The following is a 17,495-nucleotide window of genomic DNA, read 5'->3' as shown; positions in this document are numbered from 1 at the left end:
AGAAAAGGATACGACTGTTAATTAAAATAAAGGAGAATAGTGAATCCAGGGAGAAAGTGGGGGGTCAGGAGGGATTTTTCCTGATTGGTGGTTGCTTCATCTCTATCAATTTCAAATATAATCTCGTAGGAGATCCAGAATAGGTTGAACTTGATGGACTGGTGTCTTTATTCAACCTCATCAACTATGTTACTATGTTACTAACATTGAGGTGTATATATGTGTTTAAACTCCTGTAGATCATAGTTTTATCAATGATGCTTTGTGATGCTAAAATTTACAGCAAGTACTTAGAAATGTATTAGGAAAACTTAAAAATGATCATGAATAACTTATATCCAAAAAGAGACAATGAGGCTATTTCCTGTCGCTTGGGTTTCCTTTGTCCTGTATAAAGTCACTCGGACTGTTTTCTATTACTAGTTAAACAACGCCAGAATCTTCTTATAATTTACATTATGTGGTACATTATGTATATCTCACATTCATATCTTCTCCACACAGACATTATCAATGTTGCCCACTAGAATTTTGCGTCTTTTGGAGTTTGTCGGATTCTCTGGTAACAAGGTAAAATACATTGATGTTTGTAAAACAAAATTATTGTGATGCACAATTAGGAATATTCTTTGAAGTTAAAAGTTTCTAAACATGCAAAATGTTTCATAATAAAAACCTACTACTTAAACACACACACACACACACACACACACACACACACACACACACACACACACACTCTCTCCTCTCTATCATTTGTATCTATCTTTCTATCCATCTTTTTAATTGGTAAAATAAGAGGTACAAGTGATGTTGAGGTGTGCATGGAAACGTTATTAGGTTTTATACATGTGGAACATTTTTTTCTTTAGCCACAGGATGCTTCTTCTGACAGCAACAGAGGGAGAAGCATAGTTTGAATTAACCCTAAAAATCTGTGACTTTAGGGTATACATGTGTGACTGTACCTCTAGCAGGCCATGTCTTCAGGGTATACATGTGTGACTATACCTCTAGCAGGCCATGTCTTCAGTGTATACATGTGTGACTATACCTCTAGCGGGCCATGTCTTCAGGGTATACATGTGTGACTATACCTCTAGCAGGCCATGTCTTCAGGGTATACATGTGTGACTATACCTCTAGCAGGCCATGTCTTCAGGGTATACATGGGTGACTATACCTCTAGCAGGCCATGTCTTCAGTGTATACATGTGTGACTATACCTCTAGCGGGCCATGTCTTCAGGGTATACATGTGTGACTATACCTCTAGCAGGCCATGTCTTCAGGGTATACATGTGTGACTATACCTCTAGCAGGCCACGTCTTCAGGGTATACATGTGTGACTATACCTCTAGCAGGCCATGTCTTCAGGGTATACATGTGTGACTATACCTCTAGCAGGCCATGTCTTCAGGGTATACATGTGTGACTATACCTCTAGCAGGCCACGTCTTCAGGGTATACATGTGTGACTATACCTCTAGCAGGCCATGTCTTCAGGGTATACATGTGTGACTATACCTCTAGCAGGCCATGTCTTCAGTGTATACATGTGTGACTATACCTCTAGCAGGCCATGTCTTCAGGGTATACATGGGTGACTATACCTCTAGTGGGCCATGTCTTCAGGGTATACATGTGTGACTATACCTCTAGCAGGCCATGTCTTCAGGGTATACATGGGTGACTATACCTCTAGCAGGCCATGTCTTCAGTGTATACATGTGTGACTATACCTCTAGCAGGCCATATCTTCAGGGTATACATGTGTGACTATACCTCTAGCAGGCCATGTCTTCAGGGTATACATGTGTGACTATACCTCTAGCAGGCCATGTCTTCAGGGTATACATGTGTGACTATACCTCTAGCAGGCCATGTCTTCAGGGTATACATGTGTGACTATACCTCTAGCAGGCCATGTCTTCAGGGTATACATGTGTGACTATACCTCTAGCAGGCCATGTCTTCAGGGTATACATGGGTGACTATACCTCTAGCAGGCCATGTCTTCAGTGTATACATGTGTGACTATACCTCTAGCGGGCCATGTCTTCAGGGTATACATGTGTGACTATACCTCTAGCAGGCCATGTCTTCAGGGTATACATGTGTGACTATACCTCTAGCAGGCCATGTCTTCAGTGTATACATGTGTGACTATACCTCTAGCAGGCCATGTCTTCAGTGTATACATGTGTGACTATACCTCTAGCAGGCCATATCTTCAGGGTATACATGTGTGACTATACCTCTAGCAGGCCATATCTTCAGGGTATACATGTGTGACTATACCTCTAGCAGGCCATGTCTTCAGGGTATACATGTGTGACTATACCTCTAGCAGGCCATATCTTCAGGGTATACATGTGTGACTATACCTCTAACAGGCCATGTCTTCAGGGTATACATGTGTGACTATACCTCTAGCAGGCCATGTCTTCAGGGTATACATGCGGGACTAAACCTCTAGCAGGCCATGTCTTCAGGCTATACATGTGTGACTATACCTCTAGCAGGCCATGTCTTCAGGGTATACATGTGTGACTATACCTCTAGCAGGCCATGTCTTCAGGGTATACATGCGGGACTAAACCTCTAGCAGGCCATGTCTTCAGGGTATACATGTGTGACTATACCTCTAGCAGGCCATGTCTTCAGGGTATACATGTGTGACTATACCTCTAGCAGGCCATGTCTTCAGTGTATACATGTGTGACTATACCTCTAGCAGGCCATGTCTTCAGTGTATACATGTGTGACTATACCTCTAGCAGGCCATATCTTCAGGGTATACATGTGTGACTATACCTCTAGCAGGCCATGTCTTCAGGGTATACATGTGTGACTATACCTCTAGCAGGCCATGTCTTCAGGGTATACATGTGTGACTATACCTCTAGCAGGCCATGTCTTCAGGGTATACATGTGTGACTATACCTCTAGCAGGCCATATCTTCAGGGTATACATGTGTGACTATACCTCTAACAGGCCATGTCTTCAGGGTATACATGTGTGACTATACCTCTAGCAGGCCATGTCTTCAGGGTATACATGCGGGACTAAACCTCTAGCAGGCCATGTCTTCAGGCTATACATGTGTGACTATACCTCTAGCAGGCCATGTCTTCAGGGTATACATGTGTGACTATACCTCTAGCAGGCCATGTCTTCAGGGTATACATGCGGGACTAAACCTCTAGCAGGCCATGTCTTCAGGGTATACATGTGTGACTATACCTCTAGCAGGCCATGTCTTCAGGGTATACATGTGTGACTATACCTCTAGCAGGCCATGTCTTCAGGGTATACATGTGTGACTATACCTCTAGCAGGCCATGTCTTCAGGGTATACATGTGTGACTATACCTCTAGCAGGCCATGTCTTCAGGGTATACATGGGTGACTATACCTCTAGCAGGCCATGTCTTCAGTGTATACATGTGTGACTATACCTCTAGCAGGCCATGTCTTCAGGGTATACATGGAAGAATGAATCCAACTCACTGGTCGGTGAATGCAGAAACTTTCTGTGGAGTGTATTTGGCAGTTCCATATCCTACTGTATATAGGAATGTAAGAAGTGAATACTTTAGCAGTGTAGAGATTTAGAAGCACACTATTCTCTCTGTCTTATTATTGAACATTTATTCCCAGGATTATGGACTAATGCAGCTGCAGGAGGGGGCAGCCGCTCACAGTTTCCGAGCCTTGCTCTGTACTCTGCTGCTCCTGTGTTACCACACGTTCCTGAGCTTTGTGCTGGGTAAGTGTCACCTTCTGATGCCAGGCTCAGTGTTACATCATCACGCCCTGCTCCTGTCCCCCATGGGTGGATGAGGGGCCACAGCACCAGTCACTTTGTTGTTACATCACAGATTTGCACCATATTGTACTTTCCTCCTCCAGGTACAGGCAAAGGAAACATTGAGGAAGCAGAAAGTCTGCTCCAACCGTATCTAAAACGCTATCCTAAGGTACGGACAATATTGCTGTTCTTCTGATAACGGTCTTGTCTCCATAATATATACATATCCTCCATGTGTCAGTAAAGAGCAGTCCCTTCTGAAGATAATACAATCATTCTTTAAGCCAATTTCTCAATTTCTCCACTACAAACGCCAACAGAGCTCAAATAACATCATTAAAACTTTTATCTGTTAGACTGTTGTTTCGGGAAGTTATTACTATGGTAATAATCAAATCTTTCTTCAAACATGTCTTTCTCTTCAGGGTGCCATATTCCTGTTTTTCGCTGGAAGAATCGAAGAAATTAAAGGCAACATAGACAAGGTAAGACAAATAAAGATATAACAGCAGCACAGAATATTTCAGCTCACCCAGCTCCTGCATATCTCTGTGTATTCAACTACGAGGAGCTCAGCCGACATGTAGCCAATCCCAGCATCTCAGTCTAATTGTGCCACCTTTCCTGCAGGCCATCCAGTGGTTTGAGGAGTGCTGTGAAGCTCAGCAGAACTGGAAGCAGTTCCATCACATGTGCTACTGGCAGCTAATGTGGTGCTTCACCTACAAGCAGCAGTGGAAGATGGCCTATTTTTATGCTGACCTACTGAGCAAGGAAAGCTCTTGGTCTAAGGTAATTCAATGCATTCAGCGTTCAGAAATCAGGTACAACTCTGAACCAGACCTGCTATGTCCGAGCAAACGATACTTACGCTCACCACTAAACCATCCACGCGTCTGTGTATTGTTACAGTGCTATGGCACGCTGTTGTTATGAGGACCGTTATTTCTTATAATACATACGTGTCCCCAATGAGTGGTAATGACACGGCGCTTATGCATTCTGTAATGTGCCATGACATGAGGCTATGTAATTATTATTTTTTTCTAAAAAATTGAGTTCTTATTTTAGTAGATATAAATACTACATTTGAAATCATTGTTTCTCTATTACTATGGTGTGTTTTTTCCGTGCTGTTCACAGGCTACATATGTGTACATGAAAGCCGCCTGCCTCAGCATGTTTGGAGAACAAGACTCAAAACCTTTTGAGGAGGATGAAGTACAACTTTTTAGGTTTGTGCCACAAGGCATCTCGTTACTGGGCTCACATGAGTTCTGGGTCACACTGGGCTGAGTGCTAGGCTTTGTGTAGTTTTCATCATTAGTGATGCACTCAGTGTTAAATGCAATAATTGTGCTATTTTAGACATCGGTATACACTGTAGCAATGCTGGGATACATTACTGATATAGCTGCCCTGTAGGGGGAATACAATATAAAGTCAATTCCAGCTGTAACATTTCCATCTTTAAAGACATGCCTGCACCGATTGAGTGCTTTTTAATGGCATTTGACTGCACCTGTTGATATGTTGTTCTTCTCCCACATGTGAGTACTCAATGTTGAACTGGGTGGGGCTACAGCTACCTGTTCAGTTCCTCAGAACATTTGGGGAATGAGTGGCTGATCTTGTGTGGTTATGTCAGTGGGGACAGGACTGCATGGGTGACAGTGTCATGATGTGAGGAGGTGAATAGAGACAAGCAGGAAACCACAGACTGAGAGTTAGATAATAAAAGGAGCAGGGTGCCCAACAGCACAAAGTAGTAATGTGAGACTGCTGTCATACTGGTGTGGAAACATTGTGGGATCAACGTGCCTTTATATGAATGAAGTTAATGCATTAAATTATTATACGTGGCGTGAATCTCTGGGATCACCTCCACTGTCGCACAAAGTACGTGGACTGGATACACCAGGTAGCAGAGTTGTTGATAGTATTTTAGGTATGTTCTGTAAGAATGTAGGGGTTGCTTTTCAGCCTTGTTTTCAAGTATTGGAGCAATTGCTTGTGCACCATTCAGCAGGTACAATGACACTGTCTTCCTGTTCGAATGTCTTTCCCACAGCTTCCATACAAACATCCTTATCAACATTAGTCAATGTATTAATAACTACGTGGCAATCAGACTTTTTTCAGACTATAGTATTAATTGTAGATTTTTCAAAACTGCTTGACAGGTAATCTTTGTGTGCTAGGAAGTCACATGACCTCATGCCACACCCTGCATTTTTGTACGCTGAATGATAGTATAATAATCATACCTCCAACATGCAAGTCCCTGGCATCGTGACATTGGTCGTGGTCACGCCACAACGAGGGTGTGGCCGTGGCTCGATGAGGGCATGGCCACACCCCCAGAAGGCTGCCCATTAGCTTCCCCCAACATTTCTACATGTGGGACAAACATGTCTGAGGGTGGGACATGTATGTAATAATGGCAGCTGCACCTGTGCATGTATGTAACATAGAATATGTTTTGTGTTTCTGTTACAGGCAGGTGCCAAGTTTAAAGGTTAAAATAGCTGGGAAATCCCTTCCAACTGAGAAATTTGCTATAAGAAAATCTCGGAGATATCAACCTCAGAACCCTGTCTCTTTGCCCGTCCCCCCTTTGGTACGCTCCTCGTCTACAATTGTTCATGGTTGCAGTTTGTACAGTTAAATGTTGTTCTAATTCTATTTTTCTGTTCCTACCATAGATCCTCATGTAACACTGATGTTTACCAGTCTCCTAATCTTACACAACATTATAGATCTCACTTACTAACACTGAAAAGATTGTGTGTATGAATATATGTGTGTGTGTATATATATATATATATATATATATATATATATTACACATATACATATACATATATACACTTTTTCAGAATTTTAGTTATTCCCTCTTCCCATAAGTGATACTGTTTATCAGTAGAACACACACCTAGGTATTGGGGGAGATAATTGTGTGTGGTATTGATAACGGTATCTCACCAGATCCTACATAGTGTCAGCCTCACTGACTCATGAGCGGTTTTGCAGTGTTCGGGGAACCTGTTGTAATGACTGTCTTTCCGCTTCCAGGAGATGATGTATATCTGGAATGGATATGCTGTGATTGGAAAGCAGCAGGATCTCACCGAGGCCATGTTAATGACTTTCACGCTGGCAGAGGAAGAACTGGAAGGAGCTGCAGGTAGCAAGTGATATAGTTTAAGGCAAGCACTCATATTTGGGGTGTTTTTGCATGTGGGGACCAGTGACTCATACTACAATACATGTCATACAAAGGGGTTCAGCTGCCCTATGGGTTAAACTGTATTATTCACCTGACGTCCTATAATTCAAATTCCTGATGTCAACTTCAACATCCAGAATTATAGCGTTCACTGTGTTTCTTATAAAATGATCAATGTCAAAGGATATCTAAACATAAAATATAAGTTGATCTGTTGGGATACATATTATATGAACATTCAATACAATATGTACAAATACAACAACTAAGTGTAAGCATTTGTCTTCCATCATATATTATAAAGTGCTCCAGTGGCTTAATGCTATGTATTTTCCACTGACAATGGTACTTCCTGTTTTGAAAAACAGGATAACTGGTGTGCATAGAAAAACTGCTTCCCCCACAGATGAGAACATCAGATATATTCTGTTCACATGTGTATTTGTGAATTTTTAGGAATGTCCATATAAGATTTAGCACAGTTATATTGCTTTTCACCACTAAGAGCCATGTAATTAATACTGCTGTGTTAAAGACATTGTTATGAATAAAGTTGGGATAATTTGTATAGCTTTGACAAGATAATATGTCACATGAACCTTCTTTTCTGAGAAATGGTTTAGTAGAGTTGAATTGATTTAGCAGCTCCAGAAGGCAGGTAGATAATACACACCATTAAACCTGAAAGTGTATAACAGATAATATGCACACTCTTCTTTGCTCTTCAGTGGAAAACCTGTCCACTTATACTAAATATTACACGGTAAAGCTCCTTCCCCACAACTTGCATAAAGTGGGGCTTTAATGTTTAGGATCCATGCCACTTTAGAGATACAAAGGCTTTGTATGCCTGTCACTCAGAACTTGGCAGAATAAAGGTACCAGTTAGCTTCACTCTGCTAGAGAGTGTATCTAAGCATCAATTTGAGATAACATAGGGTCGTGGAATTCTGCTTTATATATTTGTTATGGGCGCATGTTACAATATCGAAATGCCTGAAACAAGCTTTAAAGAAAAAAGGACACAAAGCAAGTTATAACCTCCCTTTATGCAACCTGGTTTCCAAATAGCATCTGTCATTTTACAATGCACTCACAAGGCTATTAGAGGCTTATCATAGCCTGCGGTATCTCCAGCTATGGAATATTGCATTGCTGGACGTCTGTGTTCTAATGGTCTAATTCTTCTATGGAAAGGAAGGAAATAAACGTTCTTTGTACTCTCTGTCAGCCTCTGAGTTCCTGGTGGATGATCAGTGTCTGGTGAAGCTGCTCAAAGGCCTTTGCTTCAAGTATTTGGACAGGATTAATGAGGCAGAGGAGTGCTTCAAATACATCCCTGCAAAGTGAGTATGCACTGCGGACTTTATAATACACAGTTCATTAGTTGTTTGTCTTTAAATGCGCTCTTACATAGACAGGGACTGTTTATTGGCAGCATGGCTGCGTATACTCTATGGGTCTATATGTATTGGGAGCAGATCTGGTATTCTATAGACATAAACATTACAATTATTTATAGACCGTAATAGCGATACTGCCATCCTATGATTAAACAGTAATGCATGCATGAGTGATCAAAGGTGTCAATCATTTCACCAATCTGTATTAACAAATAGGAATGGAGCGTGGCATCAAGGTGCTGTCATTCTCCTATAGCTTTGTGTAACAACTTATTTTCTCTGCAGTGAAAAGAAGATTAAATATGATGAATACCTTGTGCCCAATGCTTTGCTGGAGCTGGCCCTCTTGTATTTGCAGCTAGGTCGGAGGCAAGAAGCCATCAAAATACTTGAAAATGCAAAGTGAGTATTGCAGTATTGTGTATTAAACCGAGCCCAAAATACAAGTAGATGCAATAGGCAAAGTTATCTTGAAACATACACAAAAATATATTTAGAGAGCTCCGATTGCATACAATTCCAGTTGCAATATCTACTGCTACGTCACATACAATTTGGGACAGTTAATATACATTACAGATCCAATTCATTTGATTTAAATCTCTGCATATTGATTATGTTCGGCCACAAATGGATGATAGCGATTCAATATGATTGCTAAAACCATTCATGGGGGGGGGGGTTTCAATTCCCCCCGAAGTACCGCCACGCTTAAACTATTACCGTTATTACTCCCTGAGCTGCGAGCAGAAAACCGGGTTAGTATTACCGTAATAACGGTAATATCTATAACGTGGCGGTACTTCGGGAGGAATTGAATTTCCCCCATAAAGTTACTTATAAAGCCTTCCAAATTTCTTTTGGGTTTAGTCTCTGGGAAGGTTGGATTGATGTGTTTAGGTCATTGTTAGAAACAATCACTAAATAATTTTAATAGGAAAGAAATTCTAGCCCCACAAACTGAAATTGTGCTGTGTGTGGGACCACCAGTGATTGATACCACGTGTGTGGCTAGTTTTACTCACTTGATGTGGATTTTTTTTTCACAGTACAAACAAAGTAGACACAGTTAAACATTCTTTAGAGCAAATATAATTTGCCAGCTACATGCTGTTAAAGAGTGATCCACTTTTGGGCAGCCTGGCTATATATGCAATCCTTTGATGCAGGTCACAGATAGAACACTCCATAACATGCATACAACTTCTGGTCCAACCACGCTGACAGGTTGCAGACGTGAGAGCTGACAGTGTGGCTGGACAGAAGGTTCAGATCTCCAGCTCTGTAGGTATTGTGTACTGTACGCACAGTCTTACTGCTTCATTTGTGGCCCATTTACGTTCCCTTCGCTCTTCTGATGGGATCTGTATGTATATAAGTGTGTGCAGATGTTACAAGAGAACTTAAGATTTCAGAACTGCTGACACCTGGAGTGTTGAGAGCAACCATCCAATCAGGGCTCGCAATACACTAGGTGTCTGCAGCACTGAAATCCCACATTTGCCTGAAGAGATTATCCCGTACAGAGTATCTCCTGAATATAAAATATGTAGTTTGTGTAGACGTATATTTTTCAAGCTCTCCTAGGGGACAATATAGTTGTTGAAAGTTTCAATGTTTCACATTAGTAAGACTTTTACCAAGCAAAGTTAACCGTAAAACTCCTGATGTTTCAACCTTCCTCCCCTAGACAAAACTACAAGAATTACTCCATGGAGTCCCGGACACATTTCAGGATTCAGGACGCTTTACTACAAGCCAAATCTGTTCCTCACAACGGCTGCTGACGAATGTCCCCCAGGAATATCTTATTAGTATTTATTTATCAGAAACTGCAACCTCCCACTGACACGATGCAGTAAAGGAGAGTGGTAATTTGCAGACTAGGTTGTATAAATTATTCGTCCAAAAGTGATTTCCGTGGGGTATGTTGTAGCCAAGATTTTATCAGCATTTTCTTGTTCAACTATCCCATTTTTTTTATTTAAAATTCATGACATGTATGTGGAGGAATGCAAACACCGCAAGATATGTGGAGCCAGTGTGCGCCTAACTCCACTTTAATCTGGTTTATAAGAATATATTTATATTGTGTTTCCACACTAGGGTCAAAGTAGCTTATTGAGCTACCAATGTGCACGTTATAGACAATGTAATGTAGCAGAGCAGGCAGCTCAGAGATTAGTTTTGGAGTTTTGCCACTAGATGGTGCTAGATTATCTTTGCAGTGTAGGATTTAGGCTACGTCCAGATGTCTGTTTTTTTTTTCAGACTGGACTTTGAACAATTTGATGTTTCAGATACGCGCCTAAAACGCCACAACATCCGCCTATTGTTGCATTTTAATAGGATTCAGGACCTTTTACTAAAACTAAAACTAATAATAAATAATAAAAAAAAATGTTCTTAAACGTCTAATGCTAGCTACAGTGTGCAAAATAAAAATGTCCTCAATCTTGAATGCGGTGTGGGGTAAAAAAAACAACTAAACACAAAAATGTCTGTTTGGACGCCGCAGTAGTGAGCTTCTGCCAAAGTGCTCATATTACCTGTGACGTATGCTGGAGAATTATGAAAGAAGTCTGAATGGTGTGTGTGAAAAAAAAAACTCAAGTGGAAAACTAATACATTTTTGTACAGTTTCATCATACTTCATGTTGGTTGTCAAGAGATCTGTTTATAATCACAATTACTTTATGACTGAAGACAACTTTGTGAACTTAAATATCCAGAACAGTATGTGAGTTACAAACTCCCCTGGTGTGGCCCGCCTAGCGGCTTCACTGTATGGAATAAATTTAAGAGCTTCTGAAACGAAAATATTTTTTCCCAATCCCCTATAGAGAAAGTATCTTCATTTAATATTAAAAACCAGCCATACTTATATATGATAATCTAGCACTGACCACGGCAGGGTCTGCTCCTATGTTCTGCCTATAAGATATTATACTTATGTATCTTATTATAGTGTTTAATAAACTTAAGTCGGGGGAAGCAGGATACTGGGATCTCCAACAATGACTGTAAACATACAATATCATACCCGCTGGCCTTTATTACATACATTTTACTGCTACCTGTTCTACTAGTGTTTACTAGAGTTCTGTTGGCATTCCATTAGATTTATGGTATTTGGAATGCATTGTGTTCTATTTTTGTTGTTTATTGCACGTTAACCACATAAGAGGAAACTTGTGGGAGCTTCAAATGCAAAAAACTACCACTGGGTTTGAGGCCCAACACCTGGATAGCAGTTTTCAGCTGAGCATACCTGGTTTTTCCTATTAAAATAAACCTTTAAGTGGCCCCAGTCTCAGAAACTTTCATGACCACAGGCACTCAGTGGTAGTTACATACGTGTGCAAACGTTCAAGGCACTGAACACACCTCAGTCCTTAGTTTTTAATAAACATGATTTTATTTACCATTTTTTTTTAGCGTTTGTTCTCTTGGAAGCAACATGAAGTTGGTGAAGATTGCACTCATGGGTCAGGTGATGCAGACAGTGGTTCAGGGGAAAGATGGTGAAGATTGCACTCCTGGGTCAGGTGATGCAGACAGTGGTTCAGGGGAAAGATGGTGAAGATTGCACTCCTGGGTCAGGTGATGCAGACAGTGGTTCAAGGGAAAGATGGTGAAGATTGCACTCCTGGGTCAGGTGATGCAGACAGTGGTTCAGGGGAAAGATGGTGAAGATTGCACTCCTGGGTCAGGTGATGCAGACAGTGGTTCAGGGGAAAGATGGTGAAGATTGCACTCCTGGGTCAGGTGATGCAGACAGTGGTTCAAGGGAAAGATGGTGAAGATTGCACTCCTGGGTCAGGTGATGCAGACAGTGGTTCAAGGGAAAGATGGTGAAGATTGCACTCCTGGGTCAGGTGATGCAGACAGTGGTTCAAGGGAAAGATGGTGAAGATTGCACTCCTGGGTCAGGTGATGCAGACAGTGGTTCAGGGGAAAGATGGTGAAGATTGCACTCCTGGGTCAGGTGATGCAGACAGTGGTTCAGGGGAAAGATGGTGAAGATTGCACTCCTGGGTCAGGTGATGCAGACAGTGGTTCAGGGGAAAGAGCTGATTATGAGTTGGAGAAGAGTGGAAAAATTGCAGCCTATGCTAGTTCGCTGTAGGTTTGGGAAACCGTTGCCAAAAATATTTCAAAACATTTTAGAAGCTTTTTAATCATTTATATTGAATCTGATGTTTCTTAATGAAAAAGCTCTATGTATTTTTCTATAATTTGTTAAAAATAAATGGTCCTTTTATTAAACCAGATGTACGTTCCCTTAAATGTTTGATATGGCACAACTGTGTGTGTATTATTAGCAAATTTGGTTGATGTATGGTAACCAGCAGGGGCAGGCTGGGCTGGGGGGCATCTGCTCCCCTGGGCCGATCCCATAGTGGGCTTCTTTTGGGCTGGGTCACCTGTATTTTTTACCCTTTAAAATAGGCTGCCGAGTGGAGACTTGCCCCCCGGGCTAATGTTTGCCAGCCCTCCCCTGGTAACCAGGATGCCATTTTTTTTATTTCAGGACAGTTTAAATAGGTGGGAACTTCTCATCCAGAGATTGTGGTAAACACAATTATACCCACGGATCAGATATTGAAACTTGCTGTACCTGTCAATAAGCAGAGTGACCACCAGGGAGCAGTAGAGAGACAGCAGTGAAATAGATAAACACATTGACTGTACAATTATATTCACACTGCAGAAAACTATATAGGACAGTTGTGATAATAAAGGTTTTCCAGTAAATGTGGCAGTGTGATGCATTTGGTAATTGAACTAATTAAATACTAAATTGCCTACGTCTTTTAAATCAGAAAATGACATCATAAGCATAGTATATAGGACAGATATGCCATTTCATCTTTCGAAGGTGTTATACATATGTGCTGTCTGACCTGCAGAGTTATTTTGTTCAAGGTATAGTCCAATAGATTGCCATAGCAGACTCTTCAGTCAATATAGCAATAAACGACCATTCGGGTTAATATCGCATTAGTGTGTATACTTAAACAATGAGCAATAGTCATTCCAAAGTGCGGATCGTCGTTTCATTTGATTGTTCATCAGAACTATAAATCCTGTTCCAATCCGGCAGTGTGTACGCACTCATGATCAGGAGATCCACAGCGTTTAGAGTCACGATCTTTTCAGCCAACGGTTATGACAGATGAAGAGCACAGATTTGAAGGTAAATCTTTTAAAACATGTATAGTGTGTATGTGTGAATCGGCTGCTGTTCGGGATATTATTTTAATACAACAATGGGGCATACAAGCTTGATTTTGACATTTTTAGGGCTTGCGCAATCATTCTGCTTGTTTGTTTACATAGATTATGGCTATCTATAGGATGATGTAGACATAGTGCACACAGGTGCCTTAACAAGGCAGACGACGGAACAGGGGGAGTACAACATGACCTACAAAATGTTCCGTCATCCACCTTGAAAGATGGCTGTGTGCACTTTACTGCTGTCGCACTATGTGAGCTTCCATTTCTTCTCCGCTGTCAAAAACAGAACAGAGGAGAAAGTCTTTCTTAACACTCATTTGTATACAGCATAGTCCACGCTCCAACCAATAGTTATGAGAATGCAATCTAACGCTGCAATTGGAGCCAGTGACATCACTGTATTACTTCTAACATACTTATCAAGTGACAACATTCCACCTCCATCATGTCACCTATTGATAGTGAAGTATTGAATCGGTTGCACTCCTGCGATTATTGATTTATCCGCTTCCACAAGCTGTAAGAAACATGAACCTTATAGGAAATATTACTAAACAAAACATCACAATTATGGGAGCAGGTGGTGGAACCAAATTAGGTCTCCGATTGTTGCTTATTCACAAATCATGCCCTCCATTGTAGTAGCCAGATTCCATGATGGATCCAAAGAGGAAACATTCCAGGGGATTTGGCCTTTCAGGAACAATATGCAAATGTTAAGCACTTTAGTGGCTCTAATATTTTTGTGTCTATTTTTTTTTATTTGTTTAGTGTTCTATTATAATGCAGACACTGTCATCCTCAGGCCCTGTCCCGTTCAGCACATGGTGAATGGAGTATGATCACTGAACCCTATTGATAATGGTTATATTATGCACACTTTACTTTATTAAAGTGTATGAAGGACCAGGGATGCAGTCATATACTAATAAGAATAAATAATCTGTAACCCACATTCTGTAACATCAACTCACTGTAGTGTAAATGCAACAGATGGTATTACTAGTATCAGTAGACTTGTACTTGTGGCACCTTGAAACAATTACCCCTCTTTGTTGTTGGGCATCAGAGGCATGTTTACTAAACAAAATAAACCAAGCTGATAAGATGGTTACCCCATAACACAACTCAATAGATTCTGTTATTGTTACTCGTTTACCAACTATGTTCTTTGACAATATTCACTGTGATGTGAGTGGGGTGAGTCTTTTTTTTTCTTTTTCGTTTGTATAGGTGGACATCCAGGGACAAGACACTTAGTCCAGTGTTTTAAGAAAGTGCTTGTATAATAATGCTGCAGGAACACTTGTATAAAAGAGTTTACGAGTGTATCTATACTAGCCCCAGAACTGGTACCTAAATTTGTTTCCCTACTTTTAAATAGAGGTGCTGAGGTTGCGCTGGGAGAATAGAAGAGCTCAGAAAGTGTTGAGCCTGTTCATAATAGGGTTTAACAATATGTTTAGACACAGGAATGGGTGCAGTAGACAATCAGGAACACAGGTTGTCAGAGTCATTAGCACATCAAAGATAGCTGCACACTTCATGATTCCTAAAAAAAATAAAAAACAAAACAAAAAAAAAACACTGCTCCAACTACTGAACACCTATTAAAGTGTAAAGAGGCTATTGTGACCAAGTCATCAATAACAAAACAGGATGTTATTGGTGCAATTACTTTTATATTATTTCCATAGTTCATATTTAAAAACCATGGGAATTGTTGTGGTAAATCTTACCCTTTGATACAGTCTATCAGTGTCAGATGAATCATACAATCTTTACTTCTGAAAACAGCCACAAGAAAAACTGGTAAAAGTAGACAGAGGACTATGTATCTGCTATATGGTGGACAAACAATTTATTTATGAGGATGGAACCAATCACATAACTAAACACGAGAGATCACAGAAGCGTATAATTACTACCACAATCCTGTATGGGAAATGTTACCCATTGCTAGTACCAGTTTTCATAGATCTTCCCTGTGCACATTGCACCTCAGTAATGTTCCCAGATCATTACCGTGAGGCTGAATTCTCCTGAATATTTATTCAGTCCTAAAGACTGACTGTCTGTAGAGAAGGGGGCATCTCACAGTTTTAAATGAATTTATACCATAAAAGAGAAACAACACAACACCCCACCAGCTTTGTTAAAGGATGCGGAGTTGTGTGATCCTGATTATAGAAAATAAGTGTTTGCAAAGGAAATGAAGTAAAACTTGCATGTTGTGAATTTCTATGAACATCAGCTCCACCTTCCAATAAACTGATCTGATTAAGTACATAAATTTCCCTTTTAAGATCATTTAATACTAGACTTTATCACTTTACACTGGCTGTATGTTTTAATTACACAGACTTAAGCATTTTAATGATCTTTACATTTCTTGCTGCGTGTTCAACACCATACACCTCTCACCTAGAAAGTAGTCCAGCCTGAACAGACCATACTCCATAATATATTACTCAGGTAATGCTCTCTGATGCTTGAACAGATGTGTTACATCCAGGTTCCATTGTACCAAGGAAGAATTGTGAAATGCTCTATACATAGAGAGGTTTCCAATACCGCTGTTACTTACTCACACTGTATAATAGCTTCCCGGGAAGCAGGCTGGACTATATCAAAATAGAATCTATCCCTCCCCTGCGTGTTCTGGCTTGTGAGGCCTATAATAATAACGCTACCAATGGCTGTGAAATAAGCTCAAGCCGTCTTTGAAGCCAGGTGATCCTGTATTTTAGCACAAGGCCACTTAAGGCATAAAACACACACAGTATTTGTAATTTGTGTTACAATACAATGAACTGTTACGTAAGGTAATCTGGTAGTTACACAAAGGGGATATTCTATTTTATAATTCTTCATATTTCATCAAATAGTAATATATTGAACGTACAATGCAATTTGTAGGACTCCTATGGGAAATAACATAAGCATTGGTGGAACTCCGGTGTAATTGCTTTTGAATTTTTAATGTTCGACCACATTCTCACTGGTGTGTGTTTTACCTGCCTTTTAAACTATAGGTAAATGTACAGTATGTGAAAGGCTGCGATACTAAATCACTGTTCTGAGCCCATACCCTACTTTGATTGTGGTAACATTTTATCAGAATGCTTTTCGTTCCATTTCAGTGCATTTGAAACAATACAATGACCTCTATAAAGCTTATCAAACATGTTTTGGACACCTGCCTCTCAGTTGTGTATTTACTAGCGTTACAAAACGCATGTCAATCGTCAGTGAGTGTGTGTGGCCTTAAGAAGCCACCTTAAATGGGATATTATTTCCTTTATTGCGGTGTCCCCTCCCTGCTTCCAAGTATGATCAGGGTCCCTCCTGAGACACCCACATTTACTGCTTTCACGCTGCTATTAGTGCTGGTACAGGCACATCTGGAGAACTTGCAGAGCAGGCAGGACTCTGCTGGAGAAAATCATTCCCCTTACTGCAAATCTGTCCATTAGATGTAGATTTCAGCAAACAAAGCCTTCAATACTGTCTGCAGTAGCGCAAATGGATTTCATGTGAGCAACTAATGAATGATTAATAGCAGGTATACACACATTTTGTTTATTTAATATAAAATACACCTAGGGGCTCAACTCTTAAACCCCCCAAAAAATAAATACCAGCACTACTAAGGGAAATAAACTATAGTACTTCTCAGATAGTACAAGAAGGGCAAATGAATATTGCTTTCCTGTAAAAAAAGGGATTCCAAATGCTCAACTCAGCAGTTTATATTTTCTCAACATATAAGTGAAAGGGGCACTAAAGACTTATTTATTATTG

At 40.4% G+C, this 17,495-nt stretch overlaps 1 protein-coding gene across 3 annotated transcripts in view; it reads left to right on the top strand.

The window, feature by feature from the left end:
- TTC39A (tetratricopeptide repeat domain 39A) overlaps positions 1–12,737 on the top strand; it is a 39,464-nt gene extending 26,727 nt beyond the window's left edge. For 2 of the 3 annotated variants that reach the window (XM_075182061.1, XM_075182063.1), the window contains 11 exons: positions 505–570; positions 3,665–3,773; positions 3,917–3,984; positions 4,241–4,300; positions 4,446–4,607; positions 4,959–5,050; positions 6,315–6,435; positions 6,891–7,002; positions 8,276–8,390; positions 8,733–8,849; positions 10,138–12,737. In XM_075182061.1, the coding sequence (XP_075038162.1) occupies positions 505–570; positions 3,665–3,773; positions 3,917–3,984; positions 4,241–4,300; positions 4,446–4,607; positions 4,959–5,050; positions 6,315–6,435; positions 6,891–7,002; positions 8,276–8,390; positions 8,733–8,849; positions 10,138–10,234 (1,119 nt within the window). In that variant the 3' untranslated portion in view covers positions 10,235–12,737. Of the gene's footprint in view, positions 1–504; positions 571–3,664; positions 3,774–3,916; positions 3,985–4,240; positions 4,301–4,445; positions 4,608–4,958; positions 5,051–6,314; positions 6,436–6,890; positions 7,025–8,275; positions 8,391–8,732; positions 8,850–10,137 lie in introns of those variants that run through there. The other variant, XM_075182062.1, reaches the window with a different exon arrangement.
- Positions 12,738–17,495: the final 4,758 nt, after the last annotated feature.

The sequence above is a fragment of the Mixophyes fleayi genome, chromosome 8 (genome assembly GCF_038048845.1).
Source record: "Mixophyes fleayi isolate aMixFle1 chromosome 8, aMixFle1.hap1, whole genome shotgun sequence".
Taxonomy (NCBI): Eukaryota; Metazoa; Chordata; class Amphibia; order Anura; family Limnodynastidae; genus Mixophyes; species Mixophyes fleayi.
This window is presented reverse-complemented; position numbering and strand designations above follow the sequence as displayed.